General features: G+C 42.0%; 1 protein-coding gene across 1 annotated transcript in view; it reads right to left on the minus strand.

Annotated features, from left to right (window-relative positions):
• Positions 1-10,019, minus strand: part of EDIL3 (EGF like repeats and discoidin domains 3) — a 218,633-nt gene extending 208,614 nt beyond the window's left edge. Inside the window, 1 exon segment of the mRNA XM_032676101.1 lies at positions 9,753-10,019. Coding sequence (XP_032531992.1) covers positions 9,753-9,819 — 67 coding nt within the window. The 5' untranslated portion in view covers positions 9,820-10,019.
• Positions 10,020-26,878: the final 16,859 nt, after the last annotated feature.

Genomic DNA, 26,878 nt, shown 5'->3' on the forward strand with positions numbered 1-26,878 from the left:
TGGAAAAAAATGTGTAAAACTGTCACTGAGAAAACTATCTGTAACTCCTCTTCTCTGAGGGAACCAGGTGAGGATACATCTGGTGTCCAACAGCCCTGTCCAATCCACTCCCTCCTCCCTGTCCCCACTTCCTTGCACCATCAGTGGCACTTGGCTGGTCCTGCCCTGATTTATCCCAACAAGATAAAATACCAGGAAATTTTACTGCTTTGCATAAGACCATCAGCAGTGTTGAAATCTGGGGGAAGTCAGTGGCAAAGGAATTAGATGGGCTTGGCCATAGTGTCAGATCTTACAGGGCATAGCTACTCATCTCAGCTATGTCTGGCAGTAAAAGAATTTGGAGATTTAGGAATTTTACTATAGATCAGACACTTGTTCCACTCCTCTGTGTACAAGATGTTCTGAGCCACATGTCAGAGCTGCACCTTTTACTTTTCCAATTTTATTCACAACTCAGTATTTTGGTTTCAAACTGACAGAGAGAAATTCTTCCCTGTGAGGTTGGGGAGGCTCTGGCACAGGTTGCTCAGAGAAGCTGTGGCTGCCCTATCCCTGGAAGTGTCCAAGGTCAAGTTGGACAGAACTTGCTGCAACCTGGGATAGTGGAAGGTGTCCCTGCCACTATCCCTGCCTGGGATAGTGGAAGGTGGCAGGGATCTGGATGGGCTTTAAGGCCCCTTCCAACCCAAATCAATCTGTGCTTCCATGATTCTACAATTTTAAATGCATATTTTTATGTAATTATTCATCTACAATGAAAGACATTGAGGCATACTGGAGTGATCACTGCTCTTGCTGTGTAAAGCCATATAGATGTAGTATTAATGTTAAGTCAATATACATAGTCAATCACACTTTATTCCAGCTGATTTAAGAATTCTCATTCAGAATGTCTCTTTGATTAGTTTTTTCTCCTCAAAGGATTTCACAAAAGAAGGGATACATCTGACACTGCATTGTCAGGTATGCCTGACATTTCTTCAGTTACCTTTTTTTCTTTTTTATTGTGACTTTAGTGATGGGCTGAACTACAAGACCCACATTTGGAGAAGAGTTTAAGGTTAAGTAAAACTGCCATAGGAAGGAACCATAGTGTTGAAGAACAGTACATAAATACGGCATTTCTAAGAGAAACTTCTGAAAGCAAAATATACCTGAATAAAGACACCAGTTTTAAGAGAAGTCTGGTGAAGACAGCGAAGATGCTAGAATAGAATGGGCTTGATCACAAACAGGAAAATGAAGGTCATTGTTTAAAAGGTTCCTCTTTATCCTCGAGGACTATCTATAATTGTTGCATAATTTTGTACAGGTCAGAAGCTAAGCCATAAAAAAAGACATCAAAGAAATTAGACAAAATCATCATTGAAGGAACATATTTGAGACACACCATGGAAGAGAACTACTAGGTCATTTTAGCTACCTCCTGTGACAACGATACATCATTCCTCCATCCACACTCTACACTGTTCACAGTACTAATCTAATATTCCCTTGAAATTGTTCAAATAAACAGCATTCTGTGGTTTTAAAACAGTTCCAGAATAGTATCTGAAAGCAATCAGCTAGTAGGTCTTACTTTTTAACCTAGAAAAAACCTTGCGAGGCAGTCCTGTGGAATTCCTCACACAAGTAAGGAGTCTGACAAATTACATTGCATATAATATTTTCTGCATCTGTATTTCAAAAACCTGAGCTGAAAAAGGAGTAAAAAGAAAAAAAATACATTTTGGAGCCCTGTCTAGAACACACTGTCTAGAAACATAATAATAATTAACTAGAAAAACAGAAAATCAAAAACAACTGACAAAGAAATTAAAGTGCTGTGGTCTATAGGACTGTAACACAGAATAATTAGGGAGGAAACTTGGATTAAAGGGTCTGGTTGTATACAATGATCATAGAATCATAGAATCATAGAATCAGCTGGGTTGAAAGGGACCTCCGAGATCATCAGGTCCAACCCTTGATCCACTACCGCTGCGGTTGCTAGACCATGGCACTAAGTGCCACATCCAGTCTCATCTTAAAAACCTCCAGGGATGGAGAATCTACCACTTCCCTGGGCAGCCCATTCCAATGCCTGATTACCCTCTCTGTAAAGAAATTCTTTCTGATATCTAACCTAAACCTCCCCTGGCACAGCTTAAGACCATGCCCTCTTGTCTAACTGATGGCTGCCTGGGAGAAGAGACCAACCCCCACCTGGCTACAACCTCCTTTCAGGGAGTTGTAGAGAGTGATGAGGTCTCCCCTGAGCCTCCTCTTCTCTAGGCTGAACAGCCTCAGCTCCTTCAGCCTCTCCTCATAGGACTTGTGCTCGAGTCCCTTCACCAGCCTTGTTGCTCTTCTCTGGACCTGCTCCAGCACCTCGATATCCTTCCTGAACTGAGAGGCCCAGAGCTGGACATAGTACTCCCCGTGTGGCCTCACCAGCGCTGAGTACAGGGGAAGAATCGCTTCCTTGGGCTTGTTGGCCACATTGTTCCTGATCCAGGCCAGGATGCCTGCCATTTGCCTTCTTGGCCACCTGGGCACACTGCTGCCTCATGTTCAGCTTCCTGTCAATCCAAACTCCCAGGCCCTTTTCTGCCTGGTTGCTCTCCAGCCACTCTGTCCCCAGCCTGTGGCGCTACAGGGGGGTGTTGTGGCCAAAGTGCAGGACCCGGCACTTGGCCTTGTTGAACCTCATCCTGTTGGAATCAGCCCAACTCTCCAACCTATCCAGGTTCCTCTGCAGAGCCCTCCTGCCTTCTAGCTGGTCGACACTCCCCCCCAGCTTAGTGTCATCTGCAAATTTGCGGATGGTGGACTCAATACCCAGCAGTGACAGAAGCTGTTGTAGATGAGGGAGAGACAGATTGAAAGAAGTAAATGCTAAACAAAAAATAAATCAAACATCTCCTATTTCTTATTTTTCATGCTAATGCTTGGTGTGTGCAAGTCCTATCCAAAAGTATTTCTTGTGTTGTCTGTTGTAGCTTCACGATTGCAGAAACCCAAGACATGGGTAATCAGATGGCAGAAATTACTGTTACTTATACACTGCTGTCAGAGCTCTCCATAATTACACAGGCTGACACAGCATCTTGACAATGGTAAGAAAAAAAAAGCAGCTTTTGTAGAAATTTTGTCAGCCTACTTACACAGCAAATAAAATTACTGTAGCTAAAAATTGGCAAAGCAGTCATCTCTTTCAAGGTTTTTTTGCCTGTCAAAAAATTACTATTGTGAGAATACTCAAAAGATATATAAAAAAACCCTCTCTGTCTAAACTGTAGACAGTAGGGCCACAATCTGGCTGTGCACAAATGCCTTGTGCTGTTTAGACCTGAAAACTACCAAGGAAATAGTGAATTGCAAGTGGAGAGGGACAGGAAGAACAAAAGAATGTTATCTGCAAAAACACTAAAAAAGAAGTCCTGCTCTGTATTTAAATTAAAAATTTGGAACTCTCAGGTTCAAATTCATGGTACTTTAATAGTCAACACGTGCAGTCCACGTCCCATGTGGGCAAAGTACTGTTGACTGTTTAAACTCTTGTATGTACAGAATTATAGTGTTCTGATAAAAGTATTTTCTTGTTAGAAATTTTCTCAGTAGCTTTAACCAAGAGTCATCACTTGATGCAGATACTGCATCCTGGGTGGGTTGTGCCTCTGGATCTGACCCCAGACTACCACACACCCATCTGGGACCAGAGACAACAGAGACCACCCCACATCCAACATATCCAATCTCCTATCTCCCCTGGGGGAGGTCTGGCTCCCTCCCCTGCTCCCTGTGGTCTCCAGGGTCTCACACAATGCACACGTTTTTTGCTCGTTGGTTTCCTGCCAAGATGTGCCAAGGATCCAGCCCTGGCTCTGCTCGAGGAGCACTGATCTGCCTGATCCTGCTTATCCATCCGCTGCTCCTCCCTGCTGTCATGTGCACACTTCCAGCTGACTGCTTTAAATATTGTGTTTAAAAATTGTAACTCCTCAAAACTGAAAATTTGGTGTTCTGCTGTTGCAGGTGGAAGAGCTGAGATAGTCCAGGATTCTCCATTTAAATTGCACAGATGAACTAGTACTTTCTTCTCTATCTTCAGAAAACTTAACCAAATTCTTACATCTATCTATGCCTTAAAAAAACAAAAAAACACCACAACAACAACAAAACCAACACAAAAACCAAAAAACAAACAAAAAAAAACCCCAAACAAACAAACAGACAAACCCCACACCAATCTTTTCCCTACAAATGGTCCCTCATTAAAAAGTTTTAGGGGAGCAGAGTGAGGAATACTATCGTTATTCTCAAAAAAACCCAACCAACCAACCAAAAAAAACAACCCTAGGCATTTTTTGGTTGTATATAACTATACTTTTGTTGTATATAAACCCAATTTTTAGTTGAAATACAGAGCTCTGCAAGCTGAGTTCACAGGATGAAGAGATCTTATTACTAAAACTTTTAAGTATCAGACCAGATGTGAGGCAAATAATTGGATATAACTCTCTAAAGTGAAAATATACCCAAAATACACTATGTATGCAGACAGCCACTACACATTATGTAAAATTAAGATGTTTTCAGGTGTGTTTCACATGATAATGCATTCACACACATGACATATTAGCTAGATTAGCTGGAGACTTTATTAGATAATCATGGTTTGCTTCATTTCTCAGCTTTTAAAACTCAAAGTATAAGAGCACCCCCGCTGTGATGAAAGGTAACACAGCTTGCAGATTAGAGGGAAGAAAACCCACACAAAAAAAACAAACAGAAAAACCCTGCAAATATATCCGGTATATTCCCACAGCAGCAAGATTGGAATTTGATAAAACCTCAAAGCATGAGAAGATGGTGCAGGTTCTGTGCCTCCAGATTTGTGGGATACCAGGTGACAGTTCAAATCCTTGCTCTCAGAGCACCCTGGTCCACAACTGCAGCTACTGTTATTGAATGGACCCATGCTCTGGTCCTGCAATGCAAATGGACAAAAGCTGCTCAACCGTCTACACATATTGTTAGAAAATCAGCCGTACCCTGCTGTCACTACACACTGTAAGTAGTTCTCTCTTAAACATAAGATCCAAGTCTTCTATAAAGATAATAACCTAGACCCATCATTACTTATTCCTCAGGCTGACAAAACACACTGACTTTAGGGTCCTGTTGCCTTTCCCCTAGGTTCTCCCCTTAATTTTAAGTGAAAATTGTGTGTAGGTCGTCCAGTATAAGACAGCATTTTCCAGAGGTTTTAATTTTGCAGATGTTGATGTTCTTACAACCCTTCTTTGGGTTTGAATCTTTTTTTAACTCATCTTTTATTTTCTAACAGATCATCTGACTAAGGTTTCACTGTATTTTTACTGTGAACGTTTTGAAAGTTGAAATAAATTAATACCCGTTTGTCATTCAACTCATATTTATTCAAACTCAAGCTGGGCTTCAAGTGTGCTACAAACAAGCCCAATATCATAGAATCACATAATCATAGAATGGGTTGGGTTGTGAAGGACCTTAAAGATCAACTCATTCCAACCCTTGCCATGGGCAGAGACACCTTCCACTAGCCCAGGTTGCTCCAAGCCCCATCCCACCTGGCCTTGGACACTTCCAGGGATGGGGCAGCCACAGCTTCTCTGGGCAACCTGTGCCAAGACCTTACCACCCTCAAGCCAAGAATTTCTTCCTAATATCTAATCCTGCTTGTAATACAACACTAACCATCCTTTAAGATTCCACAAATACTCCTGGCTCTGTGGCTTACCTGAGCGTGAAACATTTAAGAAAACAAGAGGATTAAAACAGTAACATACTAACTCCTATGTGGCTCACAGTAAATTTGAGAATAATATAGACTTAACTCCTGAGTCTTGTAGTTTCTTAAACTCCACTTCCCCGGACATCTTCACTCTGAAAGGGTATCAGGGTGTGAATTTTTTACTGCTGTTGTATGGACACATGCTGCATAAACAGTTAATTTAAGGCATAAAAATCACCCTCTTAATGGAAGGTCATTGTTTTTTGAAATAATTTTCAAAGTGGATCATTTCCTTGATTTTGAACCTGATGATAACTGGAAAAATGTAGAGGAGAGAAGATAAGACAGTACCCCTTTTCACTATGCTGCCATTGATACACAATCTTGTATGAAGTGTATCCCTTGAAAAAAGACATAAAGGATAAGGACATAAAGGGTAGCGAAACAGGTAGCTGGACACATAAAAAGCCCCCAACTAATAATACCAAAACCATTAATTCCAGTTATAACAATGCGTGGCTTGACACCAAATTCTGTCCTGGGCTGACCAGACATGTACAGAATGCAATAGTATATCCTCTATATGCTTTCTGGAGGCTATACAAGCAGTCATGGAAAATCAATTTGAATACAAATGTTATTTGTTAAAAGAACAGTGAAAATCATTATGCAGGGTCACACTGTCAGAAGTTTGTGGTGAAGCAATTGCCATCCAAAGATGCAAAGACACTCGGTAAAACAGAAGAATCTTGGTCTTTAAAAGTCTCTGTGATCTTTTCAGCCTTTTAGTATAGTTACATGAGAACAAAGCCACAGTTTACCTCTCATTTTCCAGCACTCTTACTCCTTGCAGCTCATTCCAGCTGCAGAAGGAGGCTTTATAGAAACTTCTAAGCCTCAGAGAGAGTGAAGGTTCCCACTGAAATGGAGAAAAAGCAACATCTTTGAAACTGTTCCTTCCAAGTGGTAAAGTATTTATCTTGGGCTGACAGGACACAGACATAAAATAAAGAACTAGTCTTGACTGGTTTTGGCAATGTCAACATCATTTTTAGACACAGCACACATAAAAATTCAGCACCCTGCTAAGTGGAAAAGGATGATACAACTTAGGGATCAGCTTCACTATAAAGATGACTCAAATGGTAATTTTTCAGAAGGTCCTGTTGCAAAGCCATTTATCACCAAGACATGAGATATACTGATTTACTGTGCACTTACAGCACCATTACCATAGCTGATCAGCATACCCTATGGCCTGAGGTAAATCTGGGGACTGAAACAGCCATCGGTTTTAAATTATGTTTTCCTTTCCTTTGATCGCAATATTTACTGACTGTTCTGAAAGGTATTGGCTTATTTGTCCCTAAAAATAATACATGGTGGGGATTAAGGAACCTGTATTACAGTACATGAGACACACTACATTTTTTCCACCTGAAATAATCTCTTGTAGTCTGTGTACTCACCCTGGTAGTTTCTGTCTCATCCACTGCAGAGCAGAACACCAGAGTGGTTCTTGTTCAAATTTGACCAAGGAACAACAGCAACAACAGTAAATGCAAAAGCTTACAGCTGTTTTGAAATATGTGTAAAAGGACATTGCTTATTAAAAATGCATCTACAGCTGTCTTGCAAACTAAGGGGTAGAAGTCACTGCATCCTTGAAGCCTGGTTTTATCATGTACTTGCATATAAACACCTCTGAAGATCAGGCTCCTGTTACAGTGCATGAGACTGCAAATTTATTAGACTGGCCAAGAAGAAGAAAATTACAGTCTCCCATTGAGATGACTTTTTCAATATCATCATTATTTCTCAATTTTCTCACCCTTCTCTCTCCCTTAAAAACAACAACAACAAGACAAAAAAACCCCCAGACTTGCTGATATACTGTGTATTTGTACCAAACCCAAAAAGCAAAAGATGTTTTTAAGACGTTATGAGTAAATAGGATTTTGACTTCCATCATTACTTTGCAGAGCCCCAACAAAAAAAGCAGTTGGTATTGTTCTTTAACAGTAGGCTTGAAATGCAGGTCAGTAATGAAGTCTATGACTTAACTTTGATCTGCACTTGGAATTTACCCCAAAGGGTGGGGAAGAATCAGCCACTGCACTTCCACAGATTTTCATCGATGGACTCGCCAGTAAGTGATGTTGAAACAATGTATAGGCAAGTTTTGTATTGTTCAAAACCTGCTTTCTAAAGAGTTTTGGTTACTTACAGAGTCATTGTAACTTTCAAAGGATCTATTAAAAGTAAACGTTATGACAGCCTGCAAAATTAACCCAGTATATCAGACCTGTCAAGTAACATTTTGCTCTGTTTCAGCAGAAAGAAAAGACTGTATAATTTTCTTCTGTTTCATTTGAAGAGCCAAGGACAAACCTTCAACTGAAAAGCTTAAGCAATCACAGAGCAAATGGATTTTTTCCTTCCTATTTCACTCCTGCTAGAAAATCTATTAAGTTCTCTCTGTTCTGAAGTTACCTAAAACCATGACAAACTGTAGAATTTAATGAGAAAATGTCCCAGATGTAAACTACAGTCCTACAGAAGCCCGATGCAAAGCACTTATGACAAGTCTAGACTTCGTGGCACACACAGCTATCTTTTGTTTAAAAAAAAAATAAATAAATAAATAAAAGACTTTGGGGGATAATCTGCAGGTACAAGGACACATTGCATAAGCTATCACGTGCTCACTGTAACTGTATGAATGTTACCGGATTTTGAGAATCCACCGTGCTGAATAATTTAAGGTCTAATAAAATATTCAGCTTTACTGATACACTGGTTTCATTTAAAAAAAAAAAAAAAAAGGTGAGGGGAGCAGGTCTAAAAGTCAATGGGAATATTCATTAGGACAACAGTTGTTCTGCTAAGCTCGGGAAAGGTACAAGAGGGAAGATAAAAAGGTCTCCAAGCCGGGTGGAATCTCAGGGAGGGACAGAACATCCGCGGCACAAAGAGACGCTCGGAGCTCGCAGAGGAGGAAAAGGCCCCGCGGAGGGACGCGGGGAACAGGAGAGGACCCTTGATGGTTCCGAGGGAACCCAGGGTGGTCCCGGAGCCCAGCCCAGCCCCTTCCCCAGCAGGTGTTCGAGCGGGAGTCATAGGTTGGACCGGATGATCTCAGAGGTCTTTTCCAACCTAACTGATTCTGTGATGCGACGGAATGGGCAGTGCGTGATCGCCCACCGCCCCAGGCAGCCCCTTCTGCTGCGGGGTGACCGGTCCCACACCCCCTCCATCAGCTCGTCGCAAGATGAGCTCCTACAACTTTTTTAATGCGAGGAGGGAAAACCCTCATAGCCCGCACTAACCAATTATTATAAATAATAAAGAGAACTCCTAAGAGCTCTAAAGTTATCTTTCGGGGTTAGGGTTGGCTTTCTAATTCTTTTATTTATTTATTTTTTCCCCTGGAAGGGGATGAGACACCGTTGGTGTTTTAGGTGGAGATGCCCTAATTAGGAGGCAGCAAAAGGGTGGCCTGCCAAGAGCTACTCGCTGCTGCCGAGATGCTGAAGCCCCCGAACGTGTTCGCAAAGTGTTCCGCGGTTGGCTGGATATGTGTCTTGGAGCTCAATAGTCTCCAAATTTACAATGAAGACTGGTGACTGGGGAGGGTTGGCGAGGGGAGGAAGGGAAAAAGAGACGTGGAGAGCTCTGCGGATATTAAACGTAATCCAGATGAGAGGCTGGGAAGATTTAAGCTCTCACGTCGTTTCTTTCCCCACTATTTAAGCATAGTTTCAAAACCAGAACGCATCTGAGGATGGATCTTCCTCCGGCTTGTGTTTCAAATGCAGATATTTAAAAAAACCCACATACTTATCTACAGAGAAAAAAAGGAGAGAACAGACGGCGGTAGCCGGCTCTGAGCCGCCTCCCCGCACTTGCACTCGGACTTTGCGGGAGCTCCGGTGCGACCCCAATCCCCGGTCCGTGCCCGCTCCATCCCCAGCGCCCCCCGGGCGCTCACCTCGGGCGGGGCGCGGCGCCGCCAGGCTCCCGCAGAACGCCAACCAGGCCAGCACCGCGCGGCTCATCTTTCTCCTCTTCCTCCTCCTCTCCGCCGCCTTTGCCGAGGGATGAGAGCGGTGCCTCCGCCCGGCGCTGCGCTGCGAGAATGCTATGGGAGGGTCCAGGTTCCCCGGCCCAGTGCAGCCTCCGCTACGCTCCCACAGCCGCTTTCAGCGCCCTATGCGCGGCGTGGAGCCCGTCCCGCCGCCCTCCCGCTCTGCGCGCCCGCCAGGTGCCGCCGCGCCGCCAGCATGGCCCTGTCTCCTCCTCCTCCTCCTCTCCCTCCTTCTCCTCCTCCTCCTCCTAGGGGCGGTGCCGCGGGACACACCCAGGCCGCTCCCCGCCCGCGATGCGGTGTGGGACGTGGGATGTGGGATGCAGGATGAGGTATGCGGAATGGAGCGCCCGGACAGGGATGGGAACCCCTGACTCATCGCGCGGATGCTCCCACAGCGCCCTGTTTGTGCTCCCTGTATCCTTGGAGTTCCTCTCCCGTGGCTTAGTCCCTGTGGGTACCTGCCCTCTTCTATCAGGTTCACGCAGGTGTTTTACCCTCCACACAGGTATTTTGCCCTCCACAGGTGTCCCGTAGTTGCTGTCCAAGTCATGCACTGTCTGAGCTTAAAACTCTTCCTGAACATCCAGACAGGGAACTTGGATAGAATCACAGCCATGAAATGGTTCGAGTTGGAAGGGACCTCAAAAGTCATCACATCCCGTGGGCAGGGACACCTTCCACTAGACCCAGAAGATGTCTGTTCTTCCACTCCTCTCCCTCCCCGGGTAGGATGCTGTCCTGCCTGCTACTAAGAGGAAGTTAAAGCAAAAATGCAAGACCTGGTGAAATTTCAGAAGTAGTGCAAGGGGAGGACGGGAAGGTCTGCTGTGAGACCACTATGCACTTTTTTATTCTTATCTCTTTTCCCTAAGTGGGTATATGGAGCTACAAGAGTGAAAAAAAACCACAAAAACTAATTGCCCAGTGGTCATCAAAAGTCTCTTCAGACATTTTACGTCTGTAATTTGCATCCACTCTACATTCCCTCGTAGTAAAAGACTCCAAATTAATATTATATTAAGATATAATGCAATTGCCGAGTGAGAAGGATGTACTGAATAGCACTGCGTTGTTAAGAAGCGTTTCGGCAGAAGCTGTGGGCTGGTTGCATGACAACAAGAAGAGACATGGTGAAATTAGGAGTGGAAACGACCCGTTAAGTCGTTTGATCTGTTGGTTATTTTGGCTGGCACCTCAAAGTAATTCCAGCATTTCATTTTGCAACCCCTTTGTCTACCATTAAACGCCTGTCAGTGGCAGGGTGATAACCCTTCCCTAAAGCTCTGGTTTTACATCTCAGCTAGCAATTAATCACATTTTTCTTTGACGTTGAAAGTGTTTTGGTTTCAACACACTGCATTGTCAGTAAAGATTTAAAAGGATCAGGCTTTTTTGTACTGGTCAAACTATGGAATTAACAGAAATAACACACCTTCATAAAAAGCATTTGACACCCAGAATCCCAGAGCATTTTCTGCTTGTGTGCAGACCAGTGGTGCACAAACCAAGTGTGCACTACACCCTTCATGAGGGCACAGGCCTCTCCAGTGGCCCTCAGCCAGCAGTGGTGGGGCAGTGCAGAATTATCCATCCAGTTAGGACAGATAAAGGGGAAAAAAAAAATCTCCCCTACATTAATTTAGCCCACGCTGATGGAGAAGATACGTTTTCACAGGCTGCAAACCAGCGTTTCTCTGTGGACACTCAGTAACTTGTTACATGCACCAAAACTTCCACTGTCTTCACTATAATGTGCGCAATTAACCTGGCCACACTCACGTGGGCTGCAGTCATGCCTTGGTTTAGCTGCACAGACACACCTACGATTGCATCACTACCTCCACAGCAACTTGGATTTTACATGTTAGTCTCCATGTCAGAGATCTCCCTGAAGAACTGCTGTCTGGAAGGAAAATACTATTATTTCTCCCCAAGGGTTGCTCTGCTGTCAGTACAGAGATAGTGGAAATTTAGAAAGCCTTAACAAAGCTCCTGATATTAATGCATCGTTTCTCCACAGCAGTGCTAATTTTACTGCTTATCTCTGTTTTACAACCAAGAATCCAGCTGTCATAATTGCAAGGCAAGCTGCACTATAGCTGCTGTGGCAGCCCAGCATGCCTGCACCCCCAAGTGGCAGGCTTGCCTGGTTTTTTTTATTTTTCTTGAGGGAATAATCCTGTAATGCACCCTCTTTATTCCTCCAATTAGGATAAATCTAAAGGGCCTAACTACACTTGGTACTGGGAAGCCTTTTTCCATTGAGAGCCCTGTGCAGCTGATTAAAATGACACAGTAACAGTTTCTTCAAAGCCAGGCATTGTTTATTCAGCCAAAAGGGATGAAACAACAAAAGGCTTTTATGTCTGGTTCTTACCTAAAGTGCAATGTGGTTTTGTTTTCAGATTTTCAGTCAGTTTTATTCAATAAAATCCATTTCCCCACCCCAGAGTAATAAGACTGTTCCTGCAACTTTCTTGCTGCCACACTCTGCTGAGCTTCTCTTTATGTGCTGCTTCCTCCTACTCGTTCTCCTGTGTTCCTGGAAGGACCTTGGCTGGGGGCTGCTGCAGGAGGTCTCCTTCATCTGACACTTTCCTTCTATCCCATTTGCTTTACTTAGCACAGGGCAACACATCACCCAGCTCCAGTTCAGCTCTCTGAGGATGGCTCCGAGGTGCAGACTGTCCCTCAAAAATCAAATGTAGTAATGACTTGTACCTAGGTTTTCTTAATGTGGATTTCATGATATGTATAAGCCACACTGTGCTACTTACTGTTCTAGCCTGGGTTTCACACAATAATTCCTTCACTGTTGTGCTGTGGGCTTGCGGTTCTTCAGTGCTGCATAGCCAATATAGTCATCAGGTTTGTTGTGGTTGCAGCATCTCCCAGCACTCTCCTTCTACAGTGGCCAATCCCTGACCTGACCTTCTCAGCGAAGAAGCTGACCCGACATCGTTCATTGTCAAAGTTCAGAAAGAGTGTATATTTGCCATTTCTAGAGTATGCTTTTCTTGAAGCAATGGCCTCATTGACAGCAAGAAAACATGCCTTGTGACTGTCGTTTGTAAATACTATAGGTATGTAAACATCATTTTTATGGGGGAAACCCCAAGACCAAAGGCATCCTGACAGTTCTCTTTTCCTTATTCTGTTACATGTCTACAAATCCTTATTGTGTTCCCAACCGTAAAGGTACTTTGCTGAAATATGGACAAGATGGGACTGGGATGGCACAAGCCATTGTAGCTGAAGCTGACATTCTCACCTTTTATATCAATATTAATATTTATACTCAATACATAAACAGATCCGTGGGGATCTGCAACATCCCTCCCTTAGGCTAAGGATCCCTATTGACCTTCCAGAGTAGAAGAGGTAGAGTGGAGAGACAGATCAGCTGCTGTTTATCTAAGGCAAACCCTCAATATTTTCGACTGGGAAAGAGCTACTCCATGGCTGCTAATGTCCCCAGTATTTTCCTCCATCTTACTTTCGTGAGTAGTTTATTTTTCCTGCATTATTTTCTGTCTTGCCTCACATGCTCAAATTAACCCTTTGAAGTCCTGCAGTATATTAAACAGAAAAAAATTATATCCATTAGAAATATAGGCAGCCACAGTGCCCTTATATAAAGAGCCATCAGTGAAGGAACAAGAACAACAGATCTGAAAGTGTGAAATGAAGATGTTTTTAGCATAAGAAACAGAATAATAGTTAATGTTCAATAGCAGTGACATCAGGTCTAACACTTGTTACACAAAAGATGAACCAAGTAACTCCCACCTGTGCTGTAGCAGAGAGGGTAAGAGCTAATCCTTACTGTTTGCCAAGCTCTTGCTGATTTTAACTGTCATCTAGACAGGGTAAGTGTAACCTGCCAATTACCCTGTAACACCTTTAGGGTATCTTGGATACGGGCTTTGTTTAGGAGATTAGCTTTATCACCGCCTGCCATCACAGCACTGGTCAGATTGGAGCCTTCTTAAAGAGAGATCAGGACGGGTTCAGAGACCAGGGCGCACAGGCAGAGATTATATTGCCACCTCCGTTATAATTAGGGCTATAAAATCCGTTGTTGCACGCTGTAGAACTCCCCATAATGTTTTCTAATAATATGCACTTTGTTCTTGGGGGATTTGTCACCACAACTGGTTGCTCTGATTCTGCGAGCCTTTGCTGTGTATTTGAGAAAAGTAGTGATAATGCATGTCTGTCACCAGGGCAGCAGCGCTGCCAGAATTATTCTTTGGGTTGACACTGCCTCTAAAAATGAGAGCAATCCGTTCTTTCATCTCTTCCCAAACACAGCCTGTTCCCCCACTTCTTGAACACGAAAGGTTTCCTGTTAAAGTAAAACGTGGGTTTTGTGGAAGATCCTGCTTTCCCTCAAACCTCTCTGGTTCAAAAGCGTTGTCTCTCCCTTTCCATCACAGGAAAGGGAGAGAGGCTGTGCAACACAAGGAAACACTCAAACTCCATTAAAAAAAAAAAAAAAAAAAAAGTAATTTTTCCTTCAGTCTTTTGCAGCACATATTTTTTTTGTTACTATTTATAGAAATAAGCCAACAAAATCAGTGTCATAGTTGGTTTTGATTACCTTTCTTTTATTTTGGAAACAGGCCTTTACTGTCTACAGAGGACTACATTAAAGAACTCTGTCTAAATGTCTGAGAGTGTTTTAAAATAAGTCCTTTGATTCCCATAAGATGAACTTGTAATGCCCACAAGAACATAAAACAGGAGAAGGGTCCACAGGGTAAGGTGTGAGCACAAACCCTGAAAGAAGGTACTCCCATGTTTTGTTATATAAAGCCTTTAGCACACCACTGAGGCTGCGGAACCAGGAGCTAATTAATTTCAGCTGAAATTATTCCCTGCCCGTTTGTGAAAGGAATTTAGATTTGTGGATTCTTTCAGCATAACTAAGATGTGCAAAAGCTGAATGTGTCTGTTTATTTGTCTATTCAGTGCCTCTGCACACGGTTTGTCACCAGCACCACGTGGTTCCTCTGTGAGAAATATCTCTAATTAAAATTTTGGAGACAGTTAAATAAAGTGAAACAAAGAACTTTATAATCAGCGTGCTGGGTGCACCAGACTCATGGTCAGATCTGAGCACACCCCAAATGGGAGGGGCAAGCTCTTCTAAGATCCTTTGATTTACATAACCACTCCTTCGCTCCTCCCATGCCAAGCTCCACTTCTTTTCTTCCTTAAAAGGTGATATCATCTTCTTCTTGCAGTCCAGTAGTTGTTTTAACCAACCTATCAGGTTGTTTCCCTGCCCCGGCTGCATGGTCCCCTGGCAGTGAGCCCTAACTGGTCTTACTGCCTTACATACATTTTCCAGCCCACCTTCACACCCTAACTGGAAGCAACAATAAGTAACTGTAAGCAGCCCACCAGTCCTCGACCACAAAATGGCTCCCCAACTCTTCAAACAAAATGGCTTCTAGGTATCTTGACATGAGGTACCCATGGAAACTTCTGCTTTTAATAAGACTGCCTTATTTATTTCCTGCACCTCCATTTTCTAAGTACGTCAGAAATCTGAGCTAAGGATTAATGTCACTCCTCTGTGTGGCTGAAATTCAGGTTAAAAGATAAAGTCATGTGCCAAACTGGGACCCCAAAAGTGGGGATGCGAATCATTCCCCAACACCCCCGGACACCTAAGTTGGGCATGAAAAGGGTTCCCTAAACCCAAATTGGGATTGAAGAGGGTCCCTAATCCCCCAAGACACCAACATGGGAAGGAAAAGAGTTACTAAAAACATATTGGATCCCAAAATTACTGGTAAAAGGGTCCCTGAAATCCTGGGACCTTCCAAATGTGGGCAAAAATGGTCCCCAAAACCACCTGGAAACCACAAACTGGGGGTGAAGTGTCATACAAGACCCCAAGGCCCTCAAATTGGGGCTGCAAAGTTTCCCCTGAAACACCTGGGACCCCCAAATTACGGGTGGAAAGGGTCCCCCAACCTCTGGCAATCTCAAACTGGGAGTGTGGGGGGGAAAGGGTCTCCAGAAACTTCTGTGACCCCCAAATCAGGGGTGATAAGGTTCCCTAAATCTCTGGGAATCCCAAACTGGGGGTGTGGGGGGGAAAGGGTCTCCAGAAACTTCTGTGACCCCCAGATCAGGGGTGAAAAGGTTCCCTAAACCTCTGGGAATCCCAAACTGGGGGAAAGATGTCCAGAAAGACATCTTGGACCCCCAAAATTTCTGCTTAGGCCTCTGTGCCAACAAGTGGTGATGCTGCCAGTGATGCTGCGATATACCTACTTTCAGCTGAGCTCAAGTCCCTTGGCCAGAGGACTATGGGGTACCTGCATTTGTGAGAGGTTGATGAGGACCCAAGAGTGTCTGAGACACTGCTTCTTCCCACACTTTGCCACCCACATCAGTTTTTAAAATGCTTTTCCACTCCACGGTGAGGAGGAGTCTGACTGGTATCTCAGATATTGTGTTCCCATGCCTTCCATGGCCTATGTATTCCAGATGCAAATATGAAAGGAAATCAGTCAGTGGAAGAGAGACTGTCTTTCTGAACAGAACCAAGTTAACATACACGTCTCTCCTCCAGTTTGTCTCTCTCTCCCCACTGGTCCACAATTCCCTTTTTTTCCACTTGCACAGTGTCTGCCTTGGACTATTGAAGATTGTTCTTCCCCACAGGTTTTCTTGTGCTGCCTTTTATAGCAAAACCAAATCACCATCATCAATGGGAATGTTGGAACATTTACACCTTTCTAAACAGCTGTTTAGGGAAAAGGGGCCAAACAACTCTCTGAAATCTCTAACAAAGCTGGCCTTGCCTCTCATGCCTCAATATCAGGACATACTTCCACCCTGAATCATTGCAGACACATCTCTGAAGCACAGTGCAGTGATCCAGGTTTGCAGAAGATGCAAGAATTCCTTCTCTTCAATATGTATTGCAGTCTCAGTGTCCTAGTTAGAACAGCTGGGACCGATTCATCACTGGATGGGTGTAGCCCAAAACTGTGTATTCTGTAGCCTTCCATGCCATTTCCCAGAAACTGTTGTCAGTAGAGGCCTGCGAAATAGGAAGATGTTCCTGTCCTCATACCCTTTTATGGAATTCCCCGCTCTGAGGGAAGGACTGAGCACCCTCATACCCTTTTATGGAATTCCCTGCTCTGAGGGAAGGACTGAGCATTCCTGCCTGAACTGGAGAATATATAAACTTGGAGTTTCGGAACCTTTTAACCACTCGTGGGATCCAGAGGAGGACTGCAGGCCACCGCTCTTGACCAGGCAGCAGACCACCACTCTCGGCCAGACTGCAGACCACCACTTTCTACTGGGCTGCAACCACCACTTTTCAACCAGACTACAACCACCACTCTTGACCAGACTGCAACAGCACTCTCACCAACAGGTTTTTCCCTCTCCTTTTACTTTGGACTCAGGGTGGCCCAAAGAACACCACTCTGTTCATGCCCCAGGGTGCTGGGTTATGTATTTGGGTTTTGTGGGTTAAAACCAATTGTTTGTCTGTATAACTGTACTTATTGTATTATTTTATTAAATTGTTATTCTGACTTACAATCTCTTTTTTGAGTGAGTTCATTTCCCCTGCTGGTTTACCTTTAAACCAGCACACTCAGAAATCAGAGTTCCCTGGTTTTTGCTAAGACTTGACCAAATCAGGCTGAATTTCTACAAACTGCACAAGGGCTGTGCTAGAAGAAAGTTGATAAAATTCCAGACACAGCTTTTCAGAGGTAAATCTGAAGTTCCCGCATTAAATTTGTAACAACCAAGATGTTGTTTTGGTTTTAATGCTGAAGTTGCTGTTTTGCAAAGTTAAACATGTTGTACTGAGGTCTGCATCCTACTGTTACTTATATCAGAACTTTAAGGAGAACATCATGAATGAACTTGGTGAAAGAGTTTATTTCAAACACCTACAAAACATATTTTCATCTTATCAAGAATATGCTTCAACCATTTAAGCTGTAAGGAGTTCTTAGGGTGTCTGAGATTGGGCGCTGTTGCATATCTTTGCCATAAATAAGAAGAGGTGGAGGTTTTTTTGTTTCTATTGTTGTTAATTTGTTTTACTCTGAGGGAGAAAAAAAGATTTGAAACATGATTTTAGGAATTTTACGAATTACTTTGTCTTACTTTCAGCACTAACTTTCAGCACAGTTAGTTGTAACAACTCAGAATTGTGACACAGAATTTCAGAACCCAGGGGGGGAACTATTACAATACAGCACAATAAAGTATTTAATGGTATTGTGCCATCTGCATCTCAAGGACTCAACTGCAAACTTTGCCAAAAATCTCATGATTTCAAAATAAGGAAATATTATTAGAGCTACAAGGTTTGGCTCTTGATCTCTTGTGGTGGAATTAATTTCAAATCAACATTACAGACATGTGACAGATTTCAATTATTAGTTTTGTATGAATCAAAAGAACAACTAACCAACATTGTTTCTTCCATCTGCTGATACCTGGCAGTCTAACATGACAGTCTGTAGGTAATTCATGTTGGAATTTGACAATGTGAGAGATTTTAGAAATAATTTTTTGTGGTACTGCAGTGAACTGACAGAGCCATGCTATCTCAGTGTATGACAAAAATTATTTGTCATATAAAATTATTCTTAAGTGTTCTTGGGTTGGTGGTTGGTTTTTTTTCATTGCTTTGGTTGATTTTGTTCTTGTTGTTGTTTTTGTCTTGAGGTTAAGACCTGGTGATTGTGTGTTAGAAATTGATATTCATCACACACAGATCTCTAAAAAAAACACTAACAAGGAAGGAGATGTGCTAGTTCTAGTTAAATTTCTGAAAGGTAACATTTTTCATCCCTGGTGGAACAGTTTTTTTGTGAGATGGGAAAGGGCACACTCATCTAAAGACAAGAGATCCTCTTTTCTTTTCAGGTTCTTAGTGGTACAGCAGCCAGACAACTTGCCTGACACAAGAGGCTGAGATTCTGACCCATGCTCTGGCTCAGGTAATGCAGCTGCTTCATCTAGGTTTCTAGTATATCATTTAAACATCTTGACTGTTTCTTTTCCACCAGGGAACTCCACTTTTCCAGTGAGTATTCTGGCTCTCACGATCATTTTGAGAAATCTTCATTTTGTTTCACTTGATTTTATCTCTACTGACAGTCAAAGCATATTTTCCAGGCAGCTGCTGTATAAGATCGGGTGCAACAGCAATAGGCCCTTCCCTGGTGAATTTCCAGTTTAAGACTGCAGGCAAAGCCACAAATTACTGTAGAGAAACAAAGTGAATGGGAAAAAGAATAAGTATAAAAAAATTTTTTATGAAAAAATAAGACATATACATGCAATTCTCTCTCTGTTTGTGGTGTCAATTGTGTTGGATTGGATGGTTTGAGTTAAAAGCTCCTTCAACCTTAGACTGACATTTGCATTCTCACAATCCCTAGAGGATTGTGCAGGCCCTGGAGGACCAGCAACATCATCTCTTTTTTTGGGGTTCAAAATTCACCTCTCCTTGGAGCAGGAGGGTACTGCAGTATTTTAATAATATTGATACTGATAATAAATATAATATAATATAATATAATATAATATAATATAATATAATATAATATAATATATTATAATATAATATAATACAATATTATATTATATTATACTATATTATATTATATAAAGTATTATATAAAGTATTATACAAATAATGTTAATAACCATAATAATAATAGTTGTGGTAATAATAATAATAATAGTAGTAGCAGTAGTGGTAGTAATAATAATAATAATTCCTCTAAAGGAAATAAAGAGAAACTCAAAGCAAACATATATTTAAGCACAGGAATATATAGCAAACAAGTTTTATATTTAAATGTACTCAAGAATCAGAATTTTCACAAAGGTAGTTTTCTTTCAACTCTTTTGGTTCCAGTCAGCTAATAGGAAAGATTAATTCCTGCTATAAAATTCAATTATAAATTATGGATGGATATAATATGGAATTTAATATAAGGAGTCAAATATTTTAGTGTTTTGTAAATTAGACTGGCTTTTACAAATCTGGTGTACTCATTCGCCAGAGCTGTAATGGTGTATAACATCCATTGAACAATAAGTTTCTGTAGCTCTGTTAATTAAATAGACAACATTAGAGCACTGCAACCATGGAGAAAAAGAATATTAATTCTCAAAATCCTTCTTTTCATGGTGGGAATAGGAGAGAGTGAAAAAAAAAGCAGAAGTGGATAAGAGTAGCCGAAGATACACTTTACAAAAAGACTTTAAAAGATCTTGATCACTAAGCATTGACAAGTTGGTGATTAAAATGAAGCATTTCAACCATATATATGCATATGACCAAAAAATGGCCCACTTACACACAGATTTTTTCTGCGTCAAAACCGCTTCTTTAACACTGACAAGGTTTAAATTCACTTTCACAGTCCTCAGAGTAACACAAGAATATTGTGTTTGAAATAAAAAAAAAAAAACACAACAAAAAAATAGCCTTTGAGCCTGAAGAAAAGTCAGATTCTATCAGGTGGACAGAGAAGACTTGTGCTTGAATAACAAATGTTATTTGTTGACTCACATATAATTTCTGTTTCTGGCAACTAAATTCCTTGGAGATAAAAGGAGTGCCCCAACCCACCAGTCTTTTGTTTTATTCATTCTGTTTATCTGATCATATCTGATGATACGGAACTGGGGCAGGGGTTGATCCACCTGAAGGCTGTGTTGTCATTCAGAGGGACTTGGACAGGCTGAAGAGTTGGGTGGAGAAAAACCTAATGAGGTTCAACAAGGGCAAGTGCAGGTCCTGCACCTGGGGAGGGATGACCCCAAGGACCAGCACAGGTTGGGGCACACCTACTACAGAGCAGCTCTGTGGAGAAAGACCTGGGGGTCCTGGTAGATGACAAGTTGGCCATGAGCTGGCACTGCCCTGGAGGCCAGGAGGGACAATGGGATCCTGAGGTTCATAAGGTAGAGCATGTCCAGTAGGTCAGGTAGGGGATCCTGCCCCTCTGGCCTGCCCAGGTGAGGCCAAATCTGGAGTGTTGTGTCCAATTCTGGGCTCCACAGTTCAAGAAAGAGCAGGAGACACTGGAGAGGGTCCAGCAGAGGCCACAGAGATGATGAGGGGTCTGGAGTATCTCTCTGATGAGCAAGGAGTGTGGGAGCTGGTTAGTCTGGAAAGGAGAAGACTGAGAGGGGATCCCATCAGTCCACACCAATATCCCCAAGGAATGTCAAAGGATAGTGCCAGACTCTGTTCAGTGATGCCCAGGGACAGGATGAGGAGCAATGGCCATAAACTCAAACACAACAAGTTCCCCCACAACGTGAGGCAGAACATCTTTCAATGGAGGTGGCAGAGCCTGGAACAGCTGCCCAGGGAGGGTGTCGAGTATCCCTGTCTGGAGACATTCCAGACCCACCTGGACACGTCTCTGTCACCTTCTCCAGGGGCCCCTGCCTTTGGCAGGGGGTTGGACTGGATGATCTCCAGAGGTCCCTTCCAACCCCAACCATTCCGTGATTTTGATCTACAGATGCTGTTATTTTGTTATGACATTGAAAAATGCACCCTTTACAGAGAGGTGCAGTGACACATGTGCTCATTAGAGAGAGTAAAAACTACACTTGTACCTGATCCATGTCAGACTCCCAAAGCTCAACTGCACAAGGGAAATTTGCTGCATCTCTCTAGTTTACAGTGTTTGTAAATATTTTTATATTTGTCATGTATAAATGATGTTCTGAATAATAAACTCCTTTCAGTTTTTGGAAGAAAAAAAATCACATGGTTTAGCCTATTTATTTTGGATTACAAATACAGAATTTGTTTGTTAAGTTTCAGAAAATCTGGTATTGAATGGTACCAAATCCTGCCCAGAAGTCACCCAAAGTTTTACTCTTATTCCTCCAAAATTCCTCAGTCTTTTTGTAGTTTGGTTTGTTTGTTCGTTTGCTCTGTGTGTGTGTGTGTGTGTGTGTGTGTGTGTGTGTGTGTATGTGTTGATTTGGTTGGTTTGGGGTTTTGCTTTGCGTTTTTTTTGTACTGTTGTTTGTTTCAACAACATGCTGAAACATATTCTTTTAACACATATTTCTTACTCCATTTTCTTGTTGGGTATGAGACTTCTGGAAGACCATGCTCCCACAGTAACTCCAGGATTTTTCTCTTCAACAATTTAAAATAACTTCTGCAGTCTGTTTTGGGTGAACGGCAGGACTACGAGAACTGGAAAGAATAGCTTTAGGAACATGCCCATTACAGCGACAGCTCCCTGGGACCAAGCAAAGCAGAAAAAACAACTACTTGCGTTTTTACTGTACCAGTTTTTCCCTGAGTTATGTACTTCCCCTGGCCCATGCAGCCCCCCTCACTCAGAACCATGCGGTCTCCCCTGACCCCTGATCGTGGATCTTGTTGCGCCCACCTCTCCCCAGATCCCTGTCTCGGTTACAGGAACACGGTCCTCCTGTATCTCCCATTGGTCTGTGGGCTCTCAAGCCACTCCCCTCCCCCCATACCTCGACCCAATCACAGCCCTCCTTCCTACCCTTCCCCCCCGAACCCATATAAACCGCGTAAGTTTAAGATTAAAGCTCATTCTGCCATGGAATACACTGGTGAAGCTTGGTCTTTCTCTCCCCCTGCCAAAGGGGGACAGAGCGACTGAACTCCACTCCGCGGAAACCAGCAGAGAGTTCGCACACAGATCCGTTAGTCTGGCTGTTTGGAAGATGAATGACTGTCCTAAAACACTGGGAAGATCAGCTGCCAACTAAAGGTATTTTTTTTTTCTCCACAGACAGAAAAACATACACATAATTTAGGCAGCAATTGCTCACACTGGTGGGAGGATGCAGAATAATCAGAGTACAGGGTAAGGAGGTCTTTCTCCATGAAAAAGAAAAAAATAAAAAACAAATAAAAATAAAAATGTAGATATTATCATGGGAAGCAGGAGAAAAATCATAGGCTCCTTTTAATTGAAGGACCACAGAAAGCAACTACAAATATCATCAAAGACCAAAGAAATTAAAAGGGGAAGGAAATTTAAAGGAGACTGAAATGCTGTGATATATAGAGAAATAATAAATTATTGGAAGGGAGTGACATGATGGTCCTGCAGTCTGGTTTTATAGCAGAGGACAGAGATCATCATGAATGGAGTATCATACAGACACTGCGGTTGATTTTCACAAATCAAACAAAAAGACCCCACAACACATGCAGAAAACTAGGCATAATTAGTCCTTTTGCTTACAAAGGAATTCTTTTTTTTAATTGGTTTTTAATGCAGATGCTTTTGAAATGGAAATGTAATACATTTGGTAAATAGAGTTACTGGTCTTAGAAAAAGCAAAATGAATCTTTCTCTCTGTCTTTATCTACAGTGACAAAAGAGGACATGGACAAATGTTAACATTAACACTTTGATGACTTGCAAGAAATAAACATTTAGCCAGCAATTTTAAAGACTAAACTACTACACATAATGTTGCTGATATAATCTCTAACAAAAATAATACCATTGTAACAATATAGATGACCAGTATTTATTGGATTCCATAGTTAATGTGCTGGCTGAACTTCAGATGTTTTATACATCCAGTTTGCAGCCTGTTTTTTGGGTTTATTACCTTTTATTTCCATCAACTTAAAAAAGTTACCCATTGAGCTCACTCTTTTAAGACAATATTTCCTCTTAATATGATTCTGTTTCATGGAATCATTGATCCTGGAATACTTTGGATTGTAATGGACGTTAAAGATCATCCAGTCCCACCCTCTGCCGAGGGCAGAGACACCTGCCACTAGACCAGGTTGCTCCAAGCAAAAACCAGTCTTTTAAAACATGCAGTATCATACACAATGGCAATGAAAAAGCAATTTCTTCCCATCTTTGATACTCTTGATAATTTGATAGTCTCTTCAATTAAAAAATTGAAAAACGCATTTTTTTTTCGCCTAAACTGTAAGGGCATTTACAACATCTTTCATCCTTTTGTTTTCCAAGCACTGAAACTTAAAAATGCTGTTTCATTTGATTGCAAGAAAGAGACACCTGTTATTACAAACAATCAAGCAAGCCAAAACTCAAAATAAGAGATGGATATTCCAGTAAAAAAAGGTCAAAGTACTTCCTTGAAATTTAAGCACAGGCAATTAATTTTCATTCAACACCATGGAAGTTAGCTGGAATAATGAAGAGTAAAAACCTGATTTTACTTAAGTAATTTTTAAAGGTAGAAAGCTAATAAATGTGTTGAATAGAGGATATGTGTTTACCAACACCTGTAATTTGCCAGCCTTTTATCTCTGTTGTTCTTTGAAAGGCTGATTGACTGATTGATTGATTGATAATTGGCTGATAACCTCCCTTAACATGCTTGTCATCTCTTAATCCACACACAAATGATCCTAACACATGGTGTTAAAATATGTGTGCAGAGCACTCAGTCAAATTAAAACCAAATATAAACAATGTGGAAAACCATAGCCTGTTTTCACTGGTCAAAGTTGAGGATGTTTCTGGTAGACATACAATACATAAATAAAAGCAAAAGACATTCTTCCACGTTGACTATAAACCCACACAGTATAATGAAATCTTATCTCTTATTTTTTTAAAATCTCTTTTATCCTTGTAAAACAATGCTCATTGCTTCATATTTATTCTCCTTTATTTTGTATGGTGAATATCTTCCTGTCATGGTTTGAGATAGCCCCAAAATCCAATTCCCTAACTCCATCCCCCTCCCACATCTCAACCCAATGTGAGATGGGTTTTTCCAGACAAAACACAACCAGACTCAGAATGGGGGAAAGGGAATATATATTACAGTGACTGTACAAATAAATACTACAATACATTATATACAACCTTAGCTATCTCTACTATGACATAAGTATTTACAATGGATCAGATCTCTTCTCTCCTCCAAATAAAAGCCTAGGAGGAAAGAAGAGACAGATCCCTTCTTCAGAGCAGCAATATCTCTAAGGCAGCAGACTCTCTCTCTCTCTTCTGTTTCTTGCAGCAGCTGATAGCTGGATCTCTGCCAGCACACACGAGGGAGTATTCCACTCGGCCACTCGTCTCTCCAAACGAGGGGTCTTCCGTGGGCTGCGTTTCCCAGGACAAGGGCGCTATCACCAGGTCATATCACGAAGCACAGAGGGTCTTCACGACAGTCCTTATCTTCAGGGGACTCAGCCTCTTGCAGAGCTCCTGTGCCCTGCCTCAAAGATGGCTGCGAGCTTCTTTGTAGCTTGCAGCAAGGGAGGGCCTCAAGGTCAACCTCCACACACTGTCCTGGCTGAGCTCTCAGGACGACCGAGCTTCTTAGCTCCTTTACTCCATCTAGGACTTCTAATCAGTAAGAGTCCACTCCCTCCATTTTTTGAGGGATCTCCAAGGAAGTTTAGGGGAGTTTTGCAGTTCTTACCCCCAAGCTTTCTCTCTGTAGAAACTTAGTTCTGTTCTCTGCTGCCGTTCTTTCTCTCTCAGGTTTGCAGAAGTTCTGCCTACTTTGCTGCATGGTTGTTTTGCTGCTCTCTTATCTTTTGGCTCTGTGCCGCCGCTTTTTCTCCGGTCAGTGCTAGGCTGCTGCTGCTGTCTCTGCTCACATTGAAGAACCATTCTCCAGTTCATAGCTACAGATACATAGTCCAGCTTAACACTGTTCCACATCCCTGTAGCCCCCAACCAGGGCTGGGGGGGGCCCAGAGGCCCCGAGGGGCTCAGAGCCCCTTCCTCGTAGCTCTACAACATGGCTACCTCCTCTAACCTAAAACTACAACTCCTCTTTTCCAGTCTGGTTGTGATATGTTTACATTTTTGCAGGAGCGCCCATTGGACAGAATTTCAAAACTTCCAGGAGTTTCCACCCCTTTGGGGCTACCACTTTCTTAGCCTCTGGGGAAAACAAAATCCAAACCACTACACTTCCCTTTTTCCATGAAAACATTATATACAGGAAATAAGTTTATAGTAAAACAAGATTAAGAAAAATTGTTAAAAAAACCTGAATTATTCTGAAGAGGGAAGGGCATTTCAACATCAAATATATGCTTCCTACAACTTTAACTTGATATATTCAGTTCTGCTGCATTCCAATACATCATGAACTCCCAGTCTCTACACCAGAATTGTTTCTCCTTTTATACACTCTACCTTTAACAATAATTATACAGAAAAGATCCTTCCACAACAATGTACAAAAATCCAACAATGACTCATCAGGAACACCTCCAATTCAATCAAACCAACAATGATTCATCAGGAACACCTCCAATTCAATCAAACCTAATTAATGGTGCAACAATCTTTTGTTTCCTAAAGGTTCAGCAGCTATTTTTAAAAATACTTTCTAATGTTGATTTAGAATTATTTGTCCTTCACTGTAATTTTTTTAATGTTATTTTATTTTTTTTAATGTGTTGATTATCTATGGGCAACCTACACTGATTAGCTTTAGATTTTCTCAGTTTTCTCCACAAAAAAAGGGAATTCACAGTGCTGCCTCCTGGAGCAAATTAGGACTTAATTGTTCCCCATTTGTTGTGGTTATTCTACTTAAGAGTGAAAATATAAGTGAGAAATACAGGTCATTCCTACCAGAAGTATGAAGCACCACAAACATTGTAAGTTTTTTATGCCGTATAGTTCCCATAAAAAATACTAATTGTTAAAAAAAATCATTGCTGTATTTTAGTTCTGAGATGTGTGAAAAGTTGTCCTGAATAGGAAGAATATAAGCGGCTTTGAAATTATGAGACATCTCCACATGCTGTGCAAAACCTTTTTCCATTTAGCCAGTATTATGTGCTGGAAATTGTTAAACTGATTTGTAACAGACTCCCACAACACCTGAAATACCTGAAATGCTAAGCACACAGGTTTCTGTGTCGGAAGAAGCTGCAGGAGGGATAACAGAGGGATTCCAGTCTACAGGACCCTTTCGCATTCTTTGCAGATGTTCTGAATTCAAACTAACAGGAAGGAAAATTT

Source organism: Chiroxiphia lanceolata, chromosome Z (genome assembly GCF_009829145.1).
Source record: "Chiroxiphia lanceolata isolate bChiLan1 chromosome Z, bChiLan1.pri, whole genome shotgun sequence".
Lineage (NCBI taxonomy): Eukaryota > Metazoa > Chordata > Aves > Passeriformes > Pipridae > Chiroxiphia > Chiroxiphia lanceolata.